The following is a 19648-nucleotide window of genomic DNA, read 5'->3' on the forward strand; positions in this document are numbered from 1 at the left end:
GGTGCTGGAAGCCAAGGGACACCCCAGGGTGGAGCAGGTGGGAAGAAAGTGAAGGAGCTGAAGATGTTGGGAGGGAGGCATTGCCTGGTGTTTCTGAAATTTTGCATGTTCGGTTCACTCGCTCTCACCTGGGAAGGGCTGGGTCGCTCCTGGCTCTCCTTCTGTAGCACGTGCTGATGAAGCTCCTTGACCCAAGGCAGATCCTGAATCACCCCAAGATATCAGCCATGACAGGTGACCAGGACATTCTCACGCTCAGCTACATGACCAATTTGTAGGTGAGTCCTGGGAGACGGAGGCTGGTAGAGGCCCGGTTGGATTGGTGTTGAGCAGGATGGGCCCCGTCAAAGTCGTTCAGTACTGCACCCAGGCACGCAGCACGGGACCCCTAGAAGACACTTTTCCCCTTCCCTCCTCGTTCTTCGTCGGGGCCGGTGGAGGAACTAGGCCGTCCCACTTACCGCTGCAGGTTGATGTTTCCCTTTGCGAGCAGCCCCTACTTCCAAATCAAAGTGATCGCTAAGGTGTATCGGCTGAGCATTGCCGGTAGGAGTGGGCTTGAGCTTCCTGGATGCTGCGGGCAGGCAGGGGGGGACTTGGGAGCGGGAGGGGAGAAGCGAGATGTCCCTGCGTGGGGGCGGTACCGGTCCCAGGATGGAGAGAGCCTGGGAGGTTGGGAGGGAGAGAAGGAAATGGAGCGTGGGTCCAGGCTGTGAGGAGCATCTCCTAAATTTACCCTTCCTGCAGGATCGAGGGCAGTTCCTTCCACTCCACTCCAGTGGTCCTGTGGCTATGAAGGTTGAGCTGCCAGCTTCAGGCATGACACCAGCAGCCGTAACTTCTTCAGCTGGTTGTGGGACCCATACGGCCCAGGGTCTAACAGGATCGCCGAGGTGGGGCGCTGCGTCCTTCATCAGCCGGAGTGATGGCCAAGCGCCTGCTGCTTGGGAGGAGGGCCAGGGCGTCATACTCAGCTGACCTGTTTCCCCTACCAGGTCATCATCAAGGACCTTTAGCCCGATCCCTTGGAGTACTACCCACGGCAGGAATACACCCGAAGGTCATGAGCTGAGAAGAGGGCCTTTCAGTGAGGAGCCAGGGGGTTGGGTCCTGATGTTTGTGTGTGGAAGGTGCCTGGGGACAGGCAGTTTCATGGTGGGAACCTGAGGCTCAGAGGAGCCTTGGCCCCAGCTGGCCAAGGGAGCGGTTGGCAGGGTGAGAAGTGAACCTGGGGGAACTCAGCACACATCCAGGGGGTTGCGTCCAAATCGGCAAGTTCAGGCCCGCCAGGCTGGCTGCCAGAGCTTCCCTGGTCACTCGGGAGAGGAGAACGGTATCTACCCCATTGCTCGGAACTGTCAGCCATGCCCGTTCGGCTCCTCTGTCAGGATTCCGGCCGCTTGTTCTGTTGGGGATGACCTACCAGTCTTGGGAGTGGGGCTCCCTTGTCCCAACCCGCTCCTGTGCCACGAATTCCCCACTTCCCTCCGTGTTCCCAACCACCCCGGGGCCTCCCACAGCCACATGGCCATACTTGGGAATGGCACTGGGCTGTGGGCTCGAAGGTCCTGGTCTCTAGGGGAGGAGGAACAGGGATCCCACGAGGACAGAGGACACCCTCAACCCACCTGGCTACCCTTCGCATTATGCATTTTAGCGAATCCCTAACGTGTGTGTGTGTGTGTGTGTGTGTGTGTGTGTGTGAGTGTGTGCCCCCGGGGGCACAGCAGCTGTGTGGACGTGGACATCGCAGAGCATCAGAGTCTGACCAACCACAAGAAGAGGAGGACCGTTCACCGCTGTGAGAGATTTGTGGACGAGGCTACGTGGTGCTTTCCCTGCACAGGACTGAAATGGGGGAAAGGATCACCAGGCGAGCTCTGGAGAGTATCCAGCACATATCTGAAAAGATGGTGGGAGTGACATAAACAAATTAAGAAGCGCTTTACGTCTGTGTGTGTGTTTGTCCTTGGAGCCAGGACATGGAAGGAGGCAGTCTGCCTGGGGGGGACCCTCCATCTTCCGATATGTGGGCTTGTATGAATGGCGGTGATGTTCAGCATGGGTGCAGGGGAGGGGAGGGCATGGCATGAGGATCTCCTAGGCAGGGTCTAGGAGGACAACGGGAAAAGGCAGAGTTCTCCTCATGGGTGCTTTATTCTTCAGGACACAGGAACAGGTGGGGAAGTGTCCTGGCGAGCGGGGCCCTCGTGACCTGGTGGCTCCCGGTCCCGCGCCATTGACGCCGCTTAAGGAGCTTGGCCCAGTACCCTTAATCCTGGAAGCATGCAACGCACTGCTGTGATGTGCTCCCTGCCTGCCTCCGGTTGTTGCACCACAAAACCTACGTGTCCCAGGAGGACTAAGGAGGCCATCCCTTGCGGTCCCTGCGGACCCAGTCCTTCCTGAGCCTCAAATCCCGACCACAGGGGATAGTTCCAAGGACGTGTGAGGGAAGGCATGTGTGAGTGGTGGAAGGCACTGCAGGTTAGTGAGGGCGCTGTGTGAGGGAGGTCTGCGTTTAGCTCTCTGTGTGTGTGCGTGCGTGCATGTGTGTGAGCTTGCACGTGCGGCCACCTGAGCATGCCACTCTCCTGTGGATCGTGTGTGTTTGTGCGGTGTGTGTGAGTTTGAAGGTACACGTGCGTGTGTGGCAAGTGCGCATGCCTGTGGACCAAAGACACTCTGTCTTGGTGTGTGTACCGGGAGAGAGTTTTGCAGGTGACCGGGTGTTCTGTTTGTGAAGCCACATGTGTGTGCCACTGTGTAGGGACGCTGGGTGTTTATGTTTTGGGTGTGTGCATGCCTACGTATGTGTTGGTGTGTGAGGCCACTGTGCATATTTGTGTGCCACAGACCTTGTGAGTTGGTGGGTGTTGCCTGAGTGTGTGTTGGCTCACGGATGTGTGTGTGTTTGTGTGTGTGTGTGTGCCCCCGCTGTGTGGCCCACTGCACATACCTGTGTACGGGCACCATGTGTGTTTCCATTCCATGTGTATGCGTCTTCACATGTGTGCGTATATGTGTATCTGTGCGGTCATGTGTTCGTACCTCTGTGCCTGTGAGTGTGTGCTTCTCAGTGTTGTGAGAGTGTGTGTTTTTATGTGTTTCTTGTGCATGTCAGTGTGTGTTCCAGTCAAGTGTGCATGCCTTTGCGCCGGAGATCATAAGTGTTGGGTGTTTATTTCCTGATTGTGTCTTTGCCCGTGCACGGTGGAGTGTTTGTGTGGCCAAGTGTGCATGCCTGTGAGCGGGGACCGTGTGTGTGTCCCGTGGTGTGTGCCTTTCCCAGTGTACGTGGACGTGTTTGTGCAGGTGAGCACAAATCTGCCCGGGTGTGTGTGCTATTTGCAGAATGCAACGCAGGACGTTCCGTCTCTGGTGGGGCAGGCGTTCTTGCTGCCTGTCACCTGGGTGTCATCCTCAGCTCCTTGCCGCGTGGCCTTCCAAAGAATGGGCACTGAGGTCACCGAGCCGGTGGACAGCATCCACATGCCGCCTTACCCAGAGGGTTGGCCCAGACTTCCTCTTCAGGGAGGGGCATCTAGGTCCCATTTGCTGTATATTCTTGGCTCCGGGAAAGGCATGCCTCCCTCTGTCCTCCATGTCAAACACACTGCGTGTCTCTGTGAGTGTTTGTTTGTGTTGGCACCCAGCTTGGCACATTTTTGAGGGTCACCGACCTGGCTGGCGGTCCCTGAGGGGCAGAGGGCTTTGATTTCCTGAGAAAAGAGATGCTCCGAGACGCATCTGCATTTTCTGTGCGGAAGTCTTTAGGTTCCAGTGGCCGTGTGGGCACAGGGGTCAGAAAAAGAGCGCCGGGAGACAAAGTCAGAGAGGAGGACGGGGGACGAGGCTGAGGTGGAGGAGGTTATGGATGAGGACGGAGAGGAGGCCATGAGGTCGGGAAAGGCGGACCCATGGACAGAGCACTCTTCGTTTTCTTCTGACCAGCAGAGGGCATGCGCTGGGACAAACTGTTGCCGCACATTTCCCCTGAGGAGGCAGACGGCTTCTGGGCCTCTGTCTCCAGAAATGGCACTATGAATACTCCAGGCCCTGGGCTGACCATTTCCACGCACACTGGACCAGGCTTCCTGGAGGAGCACACAGTGTCCTGAGTCTTACATGAGTCTCTTCGGGAAGGGCGAGGGACAGCTTCGCATTGTCGGTACAAAATCCAGGCAGAGGGCGTGCCCGACGAGGCCGCGGGTGGCGGGGGCAGGGGGCTGGGCTGGGGGTGGTGTTTCGCGGGAGGCATGGGGGTGATAGAGGGTTTCGGTGAGGCTGCGAACCCGAAGGAGGTGAGGCCACCCCGGAGGAGGCGCACTGGCAGGCTCCAAGCATGGCTGTCGGGCTCAGGTGGGGTCGAGGGGCAGGGTTGCGGGAGGACACGCCCCCCGCCGTGCCACTGGTTGGACGCGACGGCCGTCCCGCGTCCTGGAGGTGGCTCGTGGACTCTATCCCGCCTAGGCCGAATACGTGCCCCAGCCACCTCTGCCCCTTGGACACCTGGCCCCAGGCCTTAGGGTGCATTCTTCCCCGAGTCCAGCGTCCTCCGGGTGGAGACTGCTATCGGTCGCCGTCCATGGGAGCCAGAGCTCCATTTGCCGTGCCGCCTGCGGAGTCTGCGCTCACATATCCAGCCCCTCCCACCGCAGCTGCCACAGCGAGGCAGGGCCCTGTGGTGTTGACACGGTGCCCGGCGGAGTCGGGGCGGTCCCCAGAATCCTGGACCCGCCTCAGTCGGGAAAGGGGCCGTTCAAGAGGCAGCTGTGCACGGGGATAGAGGCCCCCGGGCTACGTACGCCGCGTTGGAGGCCCTAGGTGTGGGGATGGCGGCCGAGGCTGTGCGGGAAGGGGAGGAGCGATGGGAGAGCGAGGATGCCATCCTGGTGGAGGAGCTGGGGCTAGTGGGGGGTGACCTAAGGTTGGTGCTGCAACTGGTCGTGTTGGAGGGGGAGGACGGAGAGGACGAGGAGGACACGGAGGAGGCCGCGGAGGAGGTAGACGAGGCTGACACGGAGGAGGAAGACGAGTCTAGGGAGGTGAGGAGTCCGAGGAGGAGGGGGAGGGGGATGGTGAGGAAGAAGAGTGTGAGGAGGAGGAGGAGGGGGAGGAGGCTGACAAGGCTGTGGAGGAAGAGGGCGAGGAGGCTGTAGAGGCTGAGCAGGAGCAGGGGGAGGAGGAGGAGGATGTGGACAGGGTGGAGGAGGGGAGGCTGAGGATGCTGAGAAGGAGGAGGCTGAGGAGGCTGAGCAGGAGCCAAGGGAGGAGGAGAAGCCCGAGGAAGAGGAGGAGGTGGAGGGGCCTGAAGAGGCTGAGGAAGAGGAGGGTGAGGAAAAGGCTGAGGAGCAGGCTGTTGTGGAAGAGGCTGAGGTGGAGGAGGCTACGGAGGAGCTTGTTGGAGAGGAGCATGTTGGAGAGGCAAAGGAAGAGGAGGCTGGGGAGTGCGAGGGCCCTGAGGAGGGAGAGGAGGCTGAAGGGGCTGAGCAGGAGGACCAGAGGGAGGAGGGCTGAAGGAGGAAGAGGGGCTCAGGAGCTGCAGGAGAACCGGAAAGCGGAAGAACAGCCAGAGGGGCGGCGGGGTCCGATCCTGTCCTCGCTCGAGGCTCTAGAGGCCCTGCAGTTGGAGCTGGAGCGCATGAAGAAACACGCCAGCAGCTCCTACTCTGCGCTCAGGCTCAGGTGTTGTCGGAGGCAGCAGCGTCCCCTGGAACACCGAAGCGCCCTTATGCGGGGCATCCCTGGCTTCTGGGCCAAGGCTGTATCCTTGACGCTGTCATGGAGGGACCCCGATGTGGCCGGGCTAGAGCAAGAGGAACCGAAGGAGGGGGATGATGAGTATCAAAATACAGCGGTTGGTGAACCCCCAGACCCGCAGACACACCCCCAGCCACGCCGGGGTGTGGTGGCCACGCTCATGCCCTGGTGATCCCGACAGCCTCGACATCCTCGTTCTGGGTGGAATTGGGGGCTGGGGGCCTCAGGGTGCCCTTGATTTCGCACAAGGCACTGGAAGTCCAGTGGGAGAGTAGCAGCAGCGTTCCAGCTCAGAATTAGGAATTGGGAGCCACAGCAGGGCGTCTTTCCTCAAAACGACTCCAGGCAAAGCTCGAGTTCCCCTCGGGGTTTCAAGGCAGGCGCATGGTTGTGAGTGCCCACCTGCTCAGCCTGAGGCAGGAACGTGTGCTTGTCTGGAGATGAACTGGTTGTGTCTGGCTGTCAGGACATGAGTATGGCCTGCGGAGGGCGGTGTGGGGCGGGAGCGGTTTCCCTGAGGATGCACCGCTTCCTGTGTGAGTGTTGAGATCTACAGGATTCCGTGCGGGGGCCCAGCGAGCGGGTCTTGATGCAGCCCTTGTGGGGGCGTGCGATCGGGAAGCAGAGGGGGGGCGGTGCCCGGCCGCTGTCCAGACCTGCTCTGTTGTTGTAGCTCTATCATCTCAAGCCCTCAGAGGGTCCTAGACTCACAGCAGTTTGTGAACCACCCACAGATGTCAGCCGTGATCAGGAAGCAAGATGAAGGCCACCTTGGCTACATGACGGATTTGAAGGTCTGGCGTGGCAGACTGAGGCCGGGGCGGGGAACGGGAGAGGGGAGCGTGCCGAAGAGATCCAGCCCCGAAATCAGGACGGGGAGGGTCTGCTGGTCAGACATTTCACCCCCGTCTCCCCCAGTCTGCCACCCGGCAGGTGGAGGAACTCAGGTTTCCCCGTGATTGCCGCCAGATCCTGCTCTTCTTTCGAAAAAACCCCTACTTCCGGGATGAAGTCCTTGTGAAGGAGTATGTCCTCAGCGCTGCTGGTAAGAGGCTGCTGCCTGAATGGGCGGCAGCAGGTGCAAGACGGAGGGTCGAACCCAAAACATTACCTGGCGCCGTCTCCCATTCTCATCTTCCAGCAGGGTATGGACCGTCTCATTCCACTCCCATCCAGTGGCACCAGGATTATGAACAGGAGGCCTACAGTCGCAGGCACCACAACACCAGTCTTAACTCCTTCAACTGGTTCTCTGACCACAGCTTTGCTGGTTCTAGCACCATAACTGAGGTGGGGCCCAGTAATAAACAGCGGGAAGGACCCCGTGGGTTCCCCGGCTGCTTGGGATGGGCCTCTGAGCTCTGCCCCGTTTCCCCTGCCAGATCATCATGGATGACTTGTGGCCCAACCCCTTGCAGGACAACGTGAGGAAGAAGGCCCCAGGAGAGGGACCCGAGAGGACGACAGGTGAGGGGCCTGGGGTGTGGGTGCCGAATTGTGCGCCATGGTGCCCGTGGGACCTGGCTCCACCAATGGAGACACTGAGGCTCCGAGAAATTCTCCGATGCAAGGACCCTGGGTCAAAACGGCATCACTATGAGACAGGGAGCTTGGACAAGTGCAGTGGCAAAGGGCTTCGGCATGGGGGGTTTGAGACAGGCGGGGCCCAGCAGCGTCCATGAGCAGACCTGGGGAGGCAAAGCCGGCTCACAGCTGCACTTGTGGGAATTCTCATGGGCCATGAGCCCCACCCTCAGGTGTCCTAACACCGCCTTACACTTGGGCCCAGTGAAGCTGCCTCCCGCCACCCTTGGCACAGTCGTCTGGGTATGCTGGCGCAAAGGCACACCCTGCCATCCCGTCACCCTTCTGTGTTGGTCTGGAGACCACAGTCGACCCCTTGATTTCCACAGGCAGCTCCTTTCCCGCCGCCCCCAGCCACGCTGAGAACACTGGCCAGCGTGCACAGATTATTTGAATACATGGGTGGAGGATTGCTAAGGCGATCACAGTGAGCAGCGACGAGTGGCATGGGAGAGTGACCGCCGTTCCCGGGGAGGGCCTTCAAACCCTGAAGCAACCCTACCTATGGCCCAGAGGGTACACAGGGGTCTCCTACTTTGTGCCTGTGTGCATGTGTGTCTGTCTGCATGTTGTGTGCCTGTCCCTCCCAGGGAGCGTCATGCATTTGAGATGAAAATGAGGGAGCATTGCATTGGCCGAAGCCAGTCCAAAAGCTTCAGGTGGACCCGAATGTTTGGGTGGTTCCTCTGCGTGGGAGTAACCAAAGGCCGAAGCCGTGCGAAACAGAGGGCAGATTGAGGCCCCACGTGACCTGGAACAATATTAAAAGTTTGAAAAACAAGTTCAAGTGTCCTTGTGTGAGTGTGTATATGTGTGTGTGTGTGTGTGCTGTGTGTGTGTGCATGCGGGCGCTTGGTTGCGCACTCCCCTTTGTGGCAGGGGGTCAGGGGAGTGCCTGAGCACATCGGCCTCGTGTGGGTGTTTGACGTCTCGGCCTGGGCATCGCCAGCTCATGGAATGGCTTGGCCTGCATGCTTGCCCAGAGGGCTAGGGCACACATGCTCGGGGACTGCATCCTAGGGGTCAGAGGTCCTTCCCCTTGGGGTGCGGGGGCGCTTGGTAAGGAGAAGAAATGAGACCAAGGCCAGCTACCTGGGGCTCATCTCTTCCCTGGAGAAATGAGGAAGTTCAAGGAAAGGGAGCGACGAGCAAGGGCCGAACATGTCCAGGACGCAGGTTTGCTGCATGGTGATGAGAGTCGTCCAGGGATGCTCCCTGGTGGGTGTCCTCCGACACATCCAATGCACATGCCACGGGGGAGGTGCGGGGAGAACCCAAGGTACGTTACTCAGTTGAACCCAGCGCTGGTGCACTTCATGGGCCTAGGAACGGTGCAGAGGCTCTTGCTGTCACGGTTGGACTCTCAGGACCAGCCACGATGATAGGGAATATGGGTCAGACCGTAAGGAGGGTCGTTGGGAGAGGCGACTGAGGGAGGTGATGGAAGGAGGGCAGAAAGATGACACTCATTCATGCACAGGAGCCAGGCGAGACTCTAATTTGTGGGCAAGACTGACAGACACACACACACACACACACACACACACACACACACACACACACACAGTCTGAGAAGCATACTCAGGTACAAATCACTCATCCCCCCACACTCATTCAGGCACTCCCACACACTGAAACACACACACTATCAGTCACCCCCACATACACACTCCTTCACACACAACCCCTAACATACGCACACTCGCTCCCTCACTCAGACACACACTCACTTACCCACCAACCCAAGGCTGTTTCACTCACATCTTCTTACACTAACACACTGTCGAACCCACGCTCCCCCAGGATCCCTAGCCTCTTGTTTTCCTAGGGCCCTAGTTTGGGGTCTGCCAGAATGCAGATAGTCAGAGCGGTGGGGCAGGGGTAGCACAGTTGCTACGTGCAAGGGCCGTGCTACCCACCCATGTGCTGCCTGTCTCATGATGACTCTGGGGCTGATAACCCTTAGGGTTCTGTGCGTAGGTCCACGGAAAGACCAGGAGCATACTGAGCAACTGTCGTGAGCCGCACCTGGGAGGCGGTGAGGTGAGCCCCTTGGGTGCTCCTCCCCCAAGCGGGTGTCTGCTTGCCTGAGACGCCTCTGCCTTGAGACGCTGGCAGAGGACCGTGTCCGCAGGCAGCAGAGTGGGGAGATATGAGCGTTTGCCCCACGAGGCTCTTCTCCATCCCCAGCTAAATTGGCTCCATGGGCACCAGCCCTGAGGATGAGAGGGCGATACTAACCCTCCTACCCCGCACCGCGGCCCAGCCAGTGAGGCTCCCTGCTCCACAGCTTTGGGAAGTGCAGCGGCACTTTCCCGTCGGAAGGTTTGACAGTGAAACTGCAAGGATGCTTCTTATCCCTTACAGTATGAAGGACAGTTCTCCTGTCTGGCATCAGGTTGTGGATTTGATGATCTGTAGGACCTAGCGTTGCCCTTCCAGGGCGGGCGGAAGCCTCTGAAGTTCTAGGAGGGAAGGCTTGTCTCTTTCGCCCTGTAGGGAGATCGGGCTTATCAGCCTCTTTTCTTTTTAGGATTTTATTTATTTATTTAAGAGAGAGAATGAGAGATAGAAGGTAGGAGAGCGAAGAGGGTCACAGGCCGAAGCAGACCCCCGCTGAGCAGGAAGCCCGACGTGGGGCTCCATCCGGGACTCCAGCACGAGGACTCGAGCCGAAGGCAGCTGGTTAACCAACTGAGCCACCCAGGCGCCCTTCTTTCAGCTTCTTGGTCTGTAAATGCCGGGGTACCCGTCAGCTGGACCCTGGCTCTTCTTGTGCAGCTCAGATGAACGTGTGACTTCGTAATCCGCAACGTGAGCAGGACAGCACCCATGTTGGCACATGGTCTGAAGGGGTCCTAGGCTGGGCCATTTCGGGGCACCGCAGGGTAGACATCTATGTTTGTTCCTTTTGGTAGGGTGATGCCAAGAATGTAAAACATGGGGGAAGAGGTGGGCACAGGATCCCCCACCTCTTAGCAAACCTCCCCTTTGCTCGAACAATGGCGTGATTGAGGCCCGGCCTGGAGAAATGGGCGAGGCGGGGCGGTCAAAAGCTTTGGGAGATCAGGGAGCCCCGGATGTCGAGAGTCAACTGGATGCTGAGGGCGTCAGGTCCAGCGTCCCCAACGGGAAAGCAGGGTGCCGGACAGCTCAGAAAAAACCACGCTACCGTCCCGTTTGACTGCTCAGAGAAGACGATAGCATCCAGTCTAACAGCCTCTGCAGGGGTCCATGTTGCAGCACGACCCGAAATAAAGGAACTAACCATGAAACATTGGTCGCTGTCACAAGCTCAGGCACTTGGTCTCCAGATGTCAGCCCACAAGACCCATCAAAATGGGAGAAGGGCAGCGTGATCCAAGGCCTGACTGGCCGCACCTTGGCAGCGAATCCACAAGGGGCCCACTCTCAAGGTTCTGGAAAGAGCTCAAAAGAACACCCAAGTCTGAATGCGAACCCGGCAGCCTTCTCGGGGCGTATTGTACTCTGGCTCAATAAACTTTGCCCTGCTGCCCAGTGCACTTCGTCTGGTCTACCCCTTCCTTCCTCGACGCGGTGCAGCCAAGAACCCGGGCATTACGGGAACAAAACTCCTATAACCCAGAGTGCTTTACCGCATCTACGTTGAACGCGCATTCTTCGGGGCTCTCCCCACTCACAGTTGCAGTGAACACCTTAGCCTGGGAGGCCCCAGGTCGGCCGATAACAGGGACAAGGCTGGCGCAAGGCGCGAGGGGCCTGCTCAAGGCTGTCTGTCATGACTCCACGGAACGGCACCCTGCAGCTTCCAAGATATAGCTCTGTGCCTGCTCACCTGAGTATGCAAAGGGATGCCTGCTTGGAAGCATTTGTCTCTGGGGCCCATTAGGCAATGCAGAGTACTTCCATATGCAAATCCTGCTCTGGTGATTGTTATGCGTGTACTTTAGGGGGATGCCTTATTTCAGGCTAGCACCTTGACTTAAGGGACTCACATACCTGCTTCCTCTTGGCCCGCTGGCCTCTCTTTACCATAGGGCCCGCCTCCCACCAGCATTGCACCGCAGGCCTCATGACCCACGGCTCATCCTCCCATTCCTACTCCTTATGTCTGGCGAACATTTTCTGGGTCATTGGTGCCGAACATCGACTGCACTTTACAGGAGTTTTCTCTCTGAACCGGTCGAACGTATCACGCAGTGACTTCTGGACTCCGTGCATCCAAAGGGGTAGCAGGCTCTTCCTCTCCCTGAGGATCCCGGTGTGTGGTGGGTCAGTCCCAACTCTGTAGGCTGCCGAGAGATGCGTCTTTGCCTCGCTGGCCCAGTGGCCTGGGCGACACTTTGGAGCGTACCTTCTGCTAGGAGTACATTGGGCTCCTTGGATGTGCAGAGTCAGCGTTGTCAGGCAACTTGCAAAGCCCTGTCACCTTAGGTCTTCGTGCACTTGCTGCATGAATAACTCCCTCCCTCCTCTCTCTGGCATTCCGGATTCGAGCATGTCGGTGGTGGGCATGAGAGTTTCCCGCAGACCTCTTTGGAGCCCTTCACTTCATTTCTGTGTGGCTTTGCCTCTCCATCTCACCCGCATGACGTTGTGGGATCTGTCTGCAGGGCCACGGGTGCGTTCAGATCTCCTCCTGACGTCCAGGAGGGAATGTTTTCGTTCAGGCTGTGGGCTTTGCAATGTAGAGAATTCAGCCTCCGTCCCTGCCTCCGCCCGTCCTCGCTCCCCCCTCTCTCCCTCCCCCGCCCACCCTGTCCCCATGCCTGCCTCCTCCTCTGCCCTCCTCTCTCCCTCGCACCCCCTCCTCTCCCTCCCTGTTCCTCTCCCTCTGACCACCCTCTCTCTTCTTCTCCTTCTCCACACCGCTCCTGCTCTTCACCTCTCCCTGTGGAACACCCCTACCCCGGTCTTCCCTATCCCCAAGGATGTGCTCTTTTTGGTGCACTATTTCTTCAGGACCCTCCTTTAGCGCCCTGGGCAAGTATACAGGAGCTAATTCAGTTTGGACTGTAGCAGTAAACCCACAGTCTGGGCTGTGTCAGGGACAGTTTCAAAAAATTGTGCTTCTCCCCCCACCCCAGATGCCCGGGCGTTGTTATCCCTGCAAGGTCACTGGGTGCGTTGACGAGTAGAATTTGAAACGGTGATGCGCTACCACCCAGAACCCTGCACTTCACCCCAAGGGGGTTCCAACTGCCTCCTTCTGGTCAAATCCCACCCCCCGCCACGGGCGGCCCGACCCATCCCTCTTAGATACGTGAGGCCCCCCACGATGCAACACAACGCCTTCGGGCTTGCCATCACCCACTGGGCCTTCCTGGCACTTCAGGTGGCATGATTCGTATACATTTCGGTATGCCTCCCTGCAGGGGACCGGCATGAAGTGTGGGATTGTGGAGAAGGGCCTCGTGAGTACCGCAGAAGGGGCAGGGTGTGCCGGCAATGCTCACTTTGCCATCCCCTCCCTGGCTGGCACTCCACTCAGGGACAGACAGACCAAGGAAGAACTTGCAGCAGAGCTGGGGCAGCCAAGACAGCCACAGCTCCTCAGGAAGGCAGATTAAAGCAGGCTCCGTGTAGCATTATGCTGGAGCTCAGACATCCCTGGCAGTTATGGTGAGGCGGGAAGGAAGACACAGGGAAAGGGAGCGTGGATCAGGCAAGGAGGGAGAAACAAAAGATGAAGGGCCAGGCAGAGGAAAGTACAGTGGGAGCGAATCCTACCAGTGGCTTTGACGAAACAACACACCCAGAGGTACTCTTCAGGCTAGCTACCCGGCCCATTAGCATGCCAAAGAGTCCAAATCCTGGACTTGACAGGGGCTGTGCCAGTGGTTGTGTGAGCACGGGCGTGGCCTCGGACCTTAGCTCCTTGCTCCTGCTAGGCCAATTATCTGTGTGCGGTTCCTCTCTTTTTAGGAGAGGCGGGTCTTTGGGGCGGGGAGGACCCTGCATCCCAGATCCTCCTGGGCCGCCTGCAGACTCCCTCCCTCACCGGGTGGCTAAAGTGTTGGAAGCAATGTGGAGAGCCATGTGGCAGTGGTTGGAGCAACAGCTAATGACTGCAGAGCTGGCCCCCAGTGTGACTAAGAAGGGGCCGGGTGAGGATCCCTGGCGGCGGGAGTCACCCTTTGAGCCGCTGGCTTTGAATTCCCCGGTGCCAGGAGCGTGTTCCCAAGGGAACTGGTAAGAAGATGAACACGAGTTTTGTGATAGCAGGGACCTCCCGGGAATGGACTGGGAGGTGTCAGCGAAGAAAATGGCCAGGGGCCAGGCACGGACGCCACCCCTGAGGAGGTGCAGTGGCGGCCTGGCTCCCCCGGGAAGAAGGGGTGGTGCCGGCCGCGGCCACGCCCACCGCCCTATCACGGGTTGGTCCTCGGGGCCGCTCAGCATCCTGGGCGTGAGAGGGGTGGTAATACCCCGCAAAGCCCACATGCGTGCGAGGAGTGCAACCCCCAACGCCACCCAGAAGCCACCAGGCCCCCAGTATTTGTGCGCATGCGTCCCCCAGGCCAGCGGCCTCCGATAGCTGTCCGCCTCAGAGCGTGGGCGCCATAGCTCCAACTACCCGGCGCTTGCCGGAGCCGCGTGCTCGCCCCTCCAGCTCCTTCCGTCCGCGGCTTGCGGGGTTGCTGTGCAGTGCCCCATGGAGAGCGAGGCGCGGTCCGGGCAAGGCGGGGCTGCCCGGGAATCCTGGGCCACCTTAGTCCGTGGAGGGGGCGGTGAGGTTTCGGAGGCCCGTGGGGAGGCGGGCGCCTGGGGCGAGGCGTGGGCGCCACAGGCCCTAGGTGCGGGCGGCATGGTTGCAGAATCTGTGCAGGAGGCTGAGACTCGGCAGGGCAGTGGCGAGGCCGTCCGGGGGGAGGAGTTGGTGTTCGTGGTGGAGGATATCATGGCGGTGGTGGAGGTCGTGGCCGTGGAAGACGAGGAGGTGACTCAAGCGGAGCAGGACGAGAAGCTGCAGGAGCTGCCGCAGGAAGAGCCAGTGCTGGGTCCCGAGCCAGCTGGGGACCCACTGGCCGCGCTGGAGCTTGTTCAGGTGGCGCTCAGCTCTGTGGACGCCCAAGCTACCAGGGCCTACGTGCGGCTCAAGCGCAGGAGGAATCAGAAGCGGAGTTCTCACCTGGCTCGCCGTAGGGCCATCATCCAGTGCATCCCTGGCTTCTGGGCCCAGGCCGTATCCTTCCTCCGGGTGGTGGGGCTTGGCTGTGGTGGAGGAGCACCGGGAGGAGGGCAGCAGCAGAGCCACGGCCACGGGCGCTGTGGGGAAGGGTTCCTAACCCCCTTCCCGGGTGGGAGTGGGCCCACGATCCCTATAAGGCAGAGCAGAGGAAGGCGGTTCGGGGCGGGGCTGAGAACGCAGGGGCTGAGACCTGTCCAACCGGGTTTGAGCTGAAGCTGCAGGCGAAAGCTTTGGGCCTGCAGCTCTCCCAACAGGCTTGCAGGGTTCAGGGAACGTGGGTCAACACTCTTCGACAAGTACTGTAGCCCAAATCCCACTTGGCTCAGACCAGATATTGGAAAGAAACATTTATTGGGACATGGGGCAAACGGGGAGGCTGCCCGCCCCCCTTCCCTACCCTTCAGAGACTGCGTGGTTTCCAGAGTTCAGGGCCGACCCACAATCTCGTCCACACACGGGTTGCCGAGTCCATCAGCGGGCCGCCTCGCTTCAGCAGACCGCCGGACCTCAGACTCGGCCCTGCCGGGGTGCTGCAACCTCTGTCTCCACCAGCCCCACACAGCCAGGCCGAGGCCCCAGGCCCAGGCGCCTACATGCACCTTTCCTCCCTGCCAGTCTCTCCCCCTCTGTGTCCTCGCCCGCCCTCTCCCTCTGTCCTCTCTGCCCTCCCCCTGTGTCCGTTCCTCCCGGTGTGGGGTCTCTTTGTCCCTCTCTCTCTTTTCCTTTCCCTCCTGCCCCCACCTACTCCTCACCCTCCCATTAGCTAAAACTGTCTGTATCACCCTTTGCGTCGTGGGTGTGCTGCCATCCTCCAGGTGAGCCGCGTGGCCCCCTCCTGGGCACAGGAGGCCCCTCAAAGTTATGGAGCCTCAGGGAAACACCCAAGCAAACAAGCCGTGAGAGTGGGATGGAGCACATCCAGCCATCCAAAGCAGTGACTGCCTGCAGGCCACAGGCACAGGCCAGGGCACTTGGGAACAGAGAGCAATCAGGCCCTTGGCCTTGCCCTGTTGAGTGCAGGCAGCGTCAGAGGTTCTGGCAGCCAAGGGACTCCCCAGGGTTGAGCAGGTGGGAAGAAAGAGCAGGGGCTTAGGAGGTTGGGAGGCCTGCAGGCCCTGGTGTTTCTGCACATGCGCTGTTCGGATACTTCGTTCTCAGCCAGGAAGGGCTGGGTCGCTCCTGGCTCTCCTTCCGTAGCACGTGCGAGGCTCCTTGACACAAATTAGATCCTGAATCACCCCAAGATATCAGCCGTGATGGGTGAACAGGACAGTGACATGCTCAGCTACCTGACCAATTTGGAGGTCAGTCGTGGGAGATGGAGGCTGGGAGAGGCCCGTTGGGAGAGGGGTTTGAGCATGAAAGGGCCGGCATAGTGGTTCAGAGTGCAGCCAGGCAAGCAGCTTGGGATAGGTAGAGGACACGTTCCCACATGCCCTACTCTTTCTTCGGCGGCGCAGGTGGAGGAATTGTGCCGTCCCAAGTACCGCTGTAGGTTGATGTTTTTCTTTGAGAACAACCCCTACTTCCTGAACAAAGTGATCATTAAGGAGTATCATCTTAGCATTGCCGGTAAGAGTGGGCTTGAGCTTTGAGGATGCTGGGGGCAGGCAGGGGCGCTCTTGGGAGTGCGAGGGGAGGTGCGCGCGCTGCCCCCAAGTGGGGGCAGGCCCGGAACCCTGCCCAGGAGGGAGAGAGCCTGGGAGGTTGACAGGGAGAGAGGGCGAGGTGGCGTGGGTCCTAGGCCTTGCACAGGATCTTCTAAATTTTCCATTCCTGCAGGCTATAGGGCATCTCGTTCCACTCCAGTCCAGTGGTTCTGGGACTTTGAACGTGGAGCTGCCCGGCACAGGCACGACACCACCAGCCTTAACTTCTTCAACTGGTTGTGTGACCCCTGTTACCCAGGGTCTCACAGGATCGCTGAGGTGGGGCCCCTGCGGCATTCGTCAGCCGGAGTGATACCCGAGCCCCAGCTGCTGGGGAATGGGGCCCGGGCCCCGTGCCCAGCTCCCCTCTTTCCCCTACCAGGTCATCATCGAGGACCTGTGGCCCAATCCCCTGCAGTACTACCCGAGGCAGGAAGGCAGCCCAAGGGAATGAAGTGAAAGGAGGGCCTGTCGGTGAGGAGCCAGGGGCGCTGGGTCCTGATGTGTGTGTGTGTGGAAGGTGCCGGGGCACAGGCAGGTTGGCGGTGGGTAAAATGAGGCTCAGGGGATCCTGGGCCCCAGCTTGCCCAGGGAGGGGGAGGCAGGGTGAGAAGTGACCTGGGGGAACTCAGGGTATACATCCAGGCGGGTGTGTCCATGCGGGCAATTTCAGGCCCCCCGGGCTGGCAGCCGGAACGTCCCAGGTCACTCGGGAGAGCCCAGACTTTTCCAGCCCGTTTCTCTGAACTCTGAACCCTGCCCATCGACCCTCTCTCAGGCCTCCTGCCATTCGCTGATTTGAGGATGTCCTGCCAGTGTTTGGGAGTAGGGCACGCTTGTTCCATTCCCGCCCTGTGCCCAGAATCCCTGACTTCCTCCGTGGTGCCGACCATCCCTTGGCCTCCCTCAGCCACACGGCTATTCTTGGGAATGGCACTGGGCCTTGTGCAGGAGGCTCGTGAGGCTCTAGCTGAGGTGGACGAGGGATCCCACGATGAGAGAGTAAACCCTAAACACCGCCTTGGCTATCCTTGGTATTATGCAATTTCAAGAATCCCTAACGTGTGTGTGTGTGTGTGTGTGTGTGTGTGTGTGTCGTGGGCATGGCAGCTGTGTGGACGTGTAAACCGCAGAGCATCCGAATCTGACCAACAAGAAGTAGTCGAGGAGGCCTCCACCGCTGTGAGAGATGTGTGGACGAATCTACGTGGTGCTCTGCCTGCACAGGACAGAATTGGGGGAAAGGATCACCAGTGGCAGCTCTGGAGAGTATCCAGTACCTATCTAGGGAAGGCGAGAGAGGCATAAACGAGTTAAGAAACTCTTTGCGTCTGTGTGTGGGTTTGTACTTGGATCCAGGACATGGCGAGGAGGCAGTCAGCCTAGTGAGAGCCTCCACCCCATGGCCTGTGGGATTCCATGTGTGGCGGTGATGTTCAGCATGGGGGCAGGGGAGGGGAGGGCAGGGCTTGGCATGCGGACAGAGCACCGCCCATCCTAGGCAGGGTCTAGGATGTGGTCGGGAAAATGCAGACATCTCTTCAGGGAGTCTTGTACTTTAGGGCACCGCACACAGGCGGGGAAGTGTCCTGGCTAGCGTGACCCTCATGGCCAGGTGGCTCCAGATACCGCCGCATTGACACGGCCTGTGGAGCTTGGCCCAGTTGCCTTACTCCTGTAAGCGTGCCCCACACTGCTGTGATCAGGTCCCATGCATTCATCCGGTCAGGAGCACTGCAAAACTCACGTGTCCAGGGAGGATTAAGGAGGAGGCCATTCCTTGCGTTCCCTTGGACCCACGCCCTCCTGCGCCACACCACCTGCCCACAGGGAACACTTTCAAATGTGTGTGGGAACAAAATTGTGAGTGGTGGGCACTGTAGCTTTGTGAGTGTGCCGTGTGTGAAGGAGTTCTATGCCCAGGTGCACGTTCGGGTATGTGTGTGCTCATGTGCCTCCGTGTATATGTGCTTGCGCGTGCGGCCACCTAAGCATGCCTCTTTGTCAGGGATCGTGTGTGTTTGTGCATTGTGTTTGAGTTTGCATACGCACGTGAGTGTGTGGCAAGAGTGCATGCGTGTGGACCGAAGACCATGTGTCTTGGTGTGTGTTTCGAGAGTGTGTGTTGCAGGGAGGCAGCCGAAGGTAACGAACTGAGAGGAGGGCCTGTTGCTAATGAGCCAGGGTGGCTGGGCCCTGACATGTCTGTGTGGCAGGTGTCGGGGAACAGGCAGCTTGCCCTGGTGGGGAAACTGAAGCTCAGGGGAGCCTGGGCCCCAGTTCACCCAGGGAGCGGGTGGCCGGGTGAGAAGGGAACCTGGGGGAGGTCAGGCACACATCCAGGCAGATGCGCCCTGCAGGCAAGTTCAGGCCCCCAGCCTGTCTGCTGGAACGTCCCAGGTCACTCGGGAGAAGCAAGGCTCTCCAGCCCATTTCTCTATACTCTCACCTGTGCCCGTCAACCCTCTCTCAGGCCTCCTGCCACTCGTTCAGTTGGTGAAATCTTCCCAGTCTTTGGGAGTGGGGCTCCCTTGCTCCATTCCCACTCCTGTGCCCAGAATCCCAGACTTCCCTCCATGCTCCTGACCACCCCGTGGCCTCGCACAGCCACACGGCCATTCTTGGGAATGGCACTGGGCCTTGAGCAGGAGGCTCGTGTTGCTCTTGCTGAGGAGGAAGAGGGATCCCACAAGGACAGAGGACACCCTCAACACCGCCTTGCCTATACTTTTATTATGCAATATCACGAATCACTAAGGTGTGTGGTGTGTGTGTGTGTGTGTGTGTGTGTGTGTGTGGCATAGCAGCTGTTGCACGTGTATACCACAGATGATCAGAATCTGAGCAACAAGAAGAAGTTGAGGAGGCATCCGCCCCTGTGAGAGAGGGTTGGAGGAATCTACGTGGTGCTCTGCCTGCACAGGACAGAATTGAGCGAATGGATCACAAGTGGCTGCTCTGGAGAGTATCCAGCACCTATCTAGGGAAGGCGAGAGAGGCATAAACGAGTTAGGAAACTCTTTGCGTCTGTGTGTGCGTTTGTACTTGGAGCCCGGACATGGCGAGGAGGCAGTCAGCCTAGCGGGACCCTCCAACCCATGGCCTCTGGGATTCCATGTGTGGCGGTGATGTTCAGCATGGGGGCAGGGCAGGGCAGGGCTCGGCCTGCCGACAGAGCACCGTCTATCCTTGGCACGGTCAAGGAGGAGGACGGAAAAAGGCAGACCTCTGTTCATGGGAGCCTTGTCCTTTAGGGCAGGGCACACAAGTGGGGAAGCGTCCTGGTGAGCGGGGCCCTCGTGGCCTGGTGGCTCCTGGTACCACTGAGTTGACACCGCTTGGGGAGCTTGGCCCGGTAGCCTTGCTCCTGGAAATGTACCCCACACTCCTGTGATGCCTTCCCATGCATTCATCTGCTCAGGAGCACGGCAAAACCCACGTGTCCTGGGAGGAGTAAGGAGGAGGCCATTCCTGGCGC

General features: G+C 59.3%; 2 protein-coding genes across 6 annotated transcripts in view; both read left to right on the plus strand.

The window, feature by feature from the left end:
- Positions 1 to 4835: 4835 nt before the first annotated feature.
- Positions 4836 to 10145, plus strand: LOC118356658 (testis-specific Y-encoded protein 3-like). Its single transcript, XM_035725950.1, has 7 exons — positions 4836 to 5048; positions 5612 to 5767; positions 6480 to 6557; positions 6697 to 6808; positions 6908 to 7053; positions 7146 to 7230; positions 10129 to 10145. The coding sequence occupies exons 1-7, from the start codon at positions 4836 to 4838 to the stop codon at positions 10143 to 10145; spliced, it is 807 nt and encodes a 268-aa protein (XP_035581843.1).
- Positions 10146 to 13837: 3692 nt separating this feature from the next.
- The window catches only part of LOC118356614 (testis-specific Y-encoded protein 1-like), a 36294-nt gene continuing 30483 nt past the window's right edge, over positions 13838 to 19648 (plus strand). For 3 of the 5 annotated variants that reach the window (XM_035725885.1, XM_035725886.1, XM_035725887.1), the window contains exons 1-3: positions 13838 to 14515; positions 15748 to 15825; positions 15982 to 16093. In XM_035725885.1, coding sequence (XP_035581778.1) covers positions 13985 to 14515; positions 15748 to 15825; positions 15982 to 16093 — 721 coding nt within the window. In that variant the 5' untranslated portion in view covers positions 13838 to 13984. Of the gene's footprint in view, positions 14516 to 15747; positions 15826 to 15981; positions 16094 to 16552; positions 16645 to 17280; positions 17469 to 19648 lie in introns of those variants that run through there. The other 2 variants (XM_035725888.1, XM_035725889.1) reach the window with 2 other exon arrangements.

The sequence above is a fragment of the Zalophus californianus genome, chromosome Y (genome assembly GCF_009762305.2).
Source record: "Zalophus californianus isolate mZalCal1 chromosome Y, mZalCal1.pri.v2, whole genome shotgun sequence".
Classification (NCBI taxonomy): domain Eukaryota; kingdom Metazoa; phylum Chordata; class Mammalia; order Carnivora; family Otariidae; genus Zalophus; species Zalophus californianus.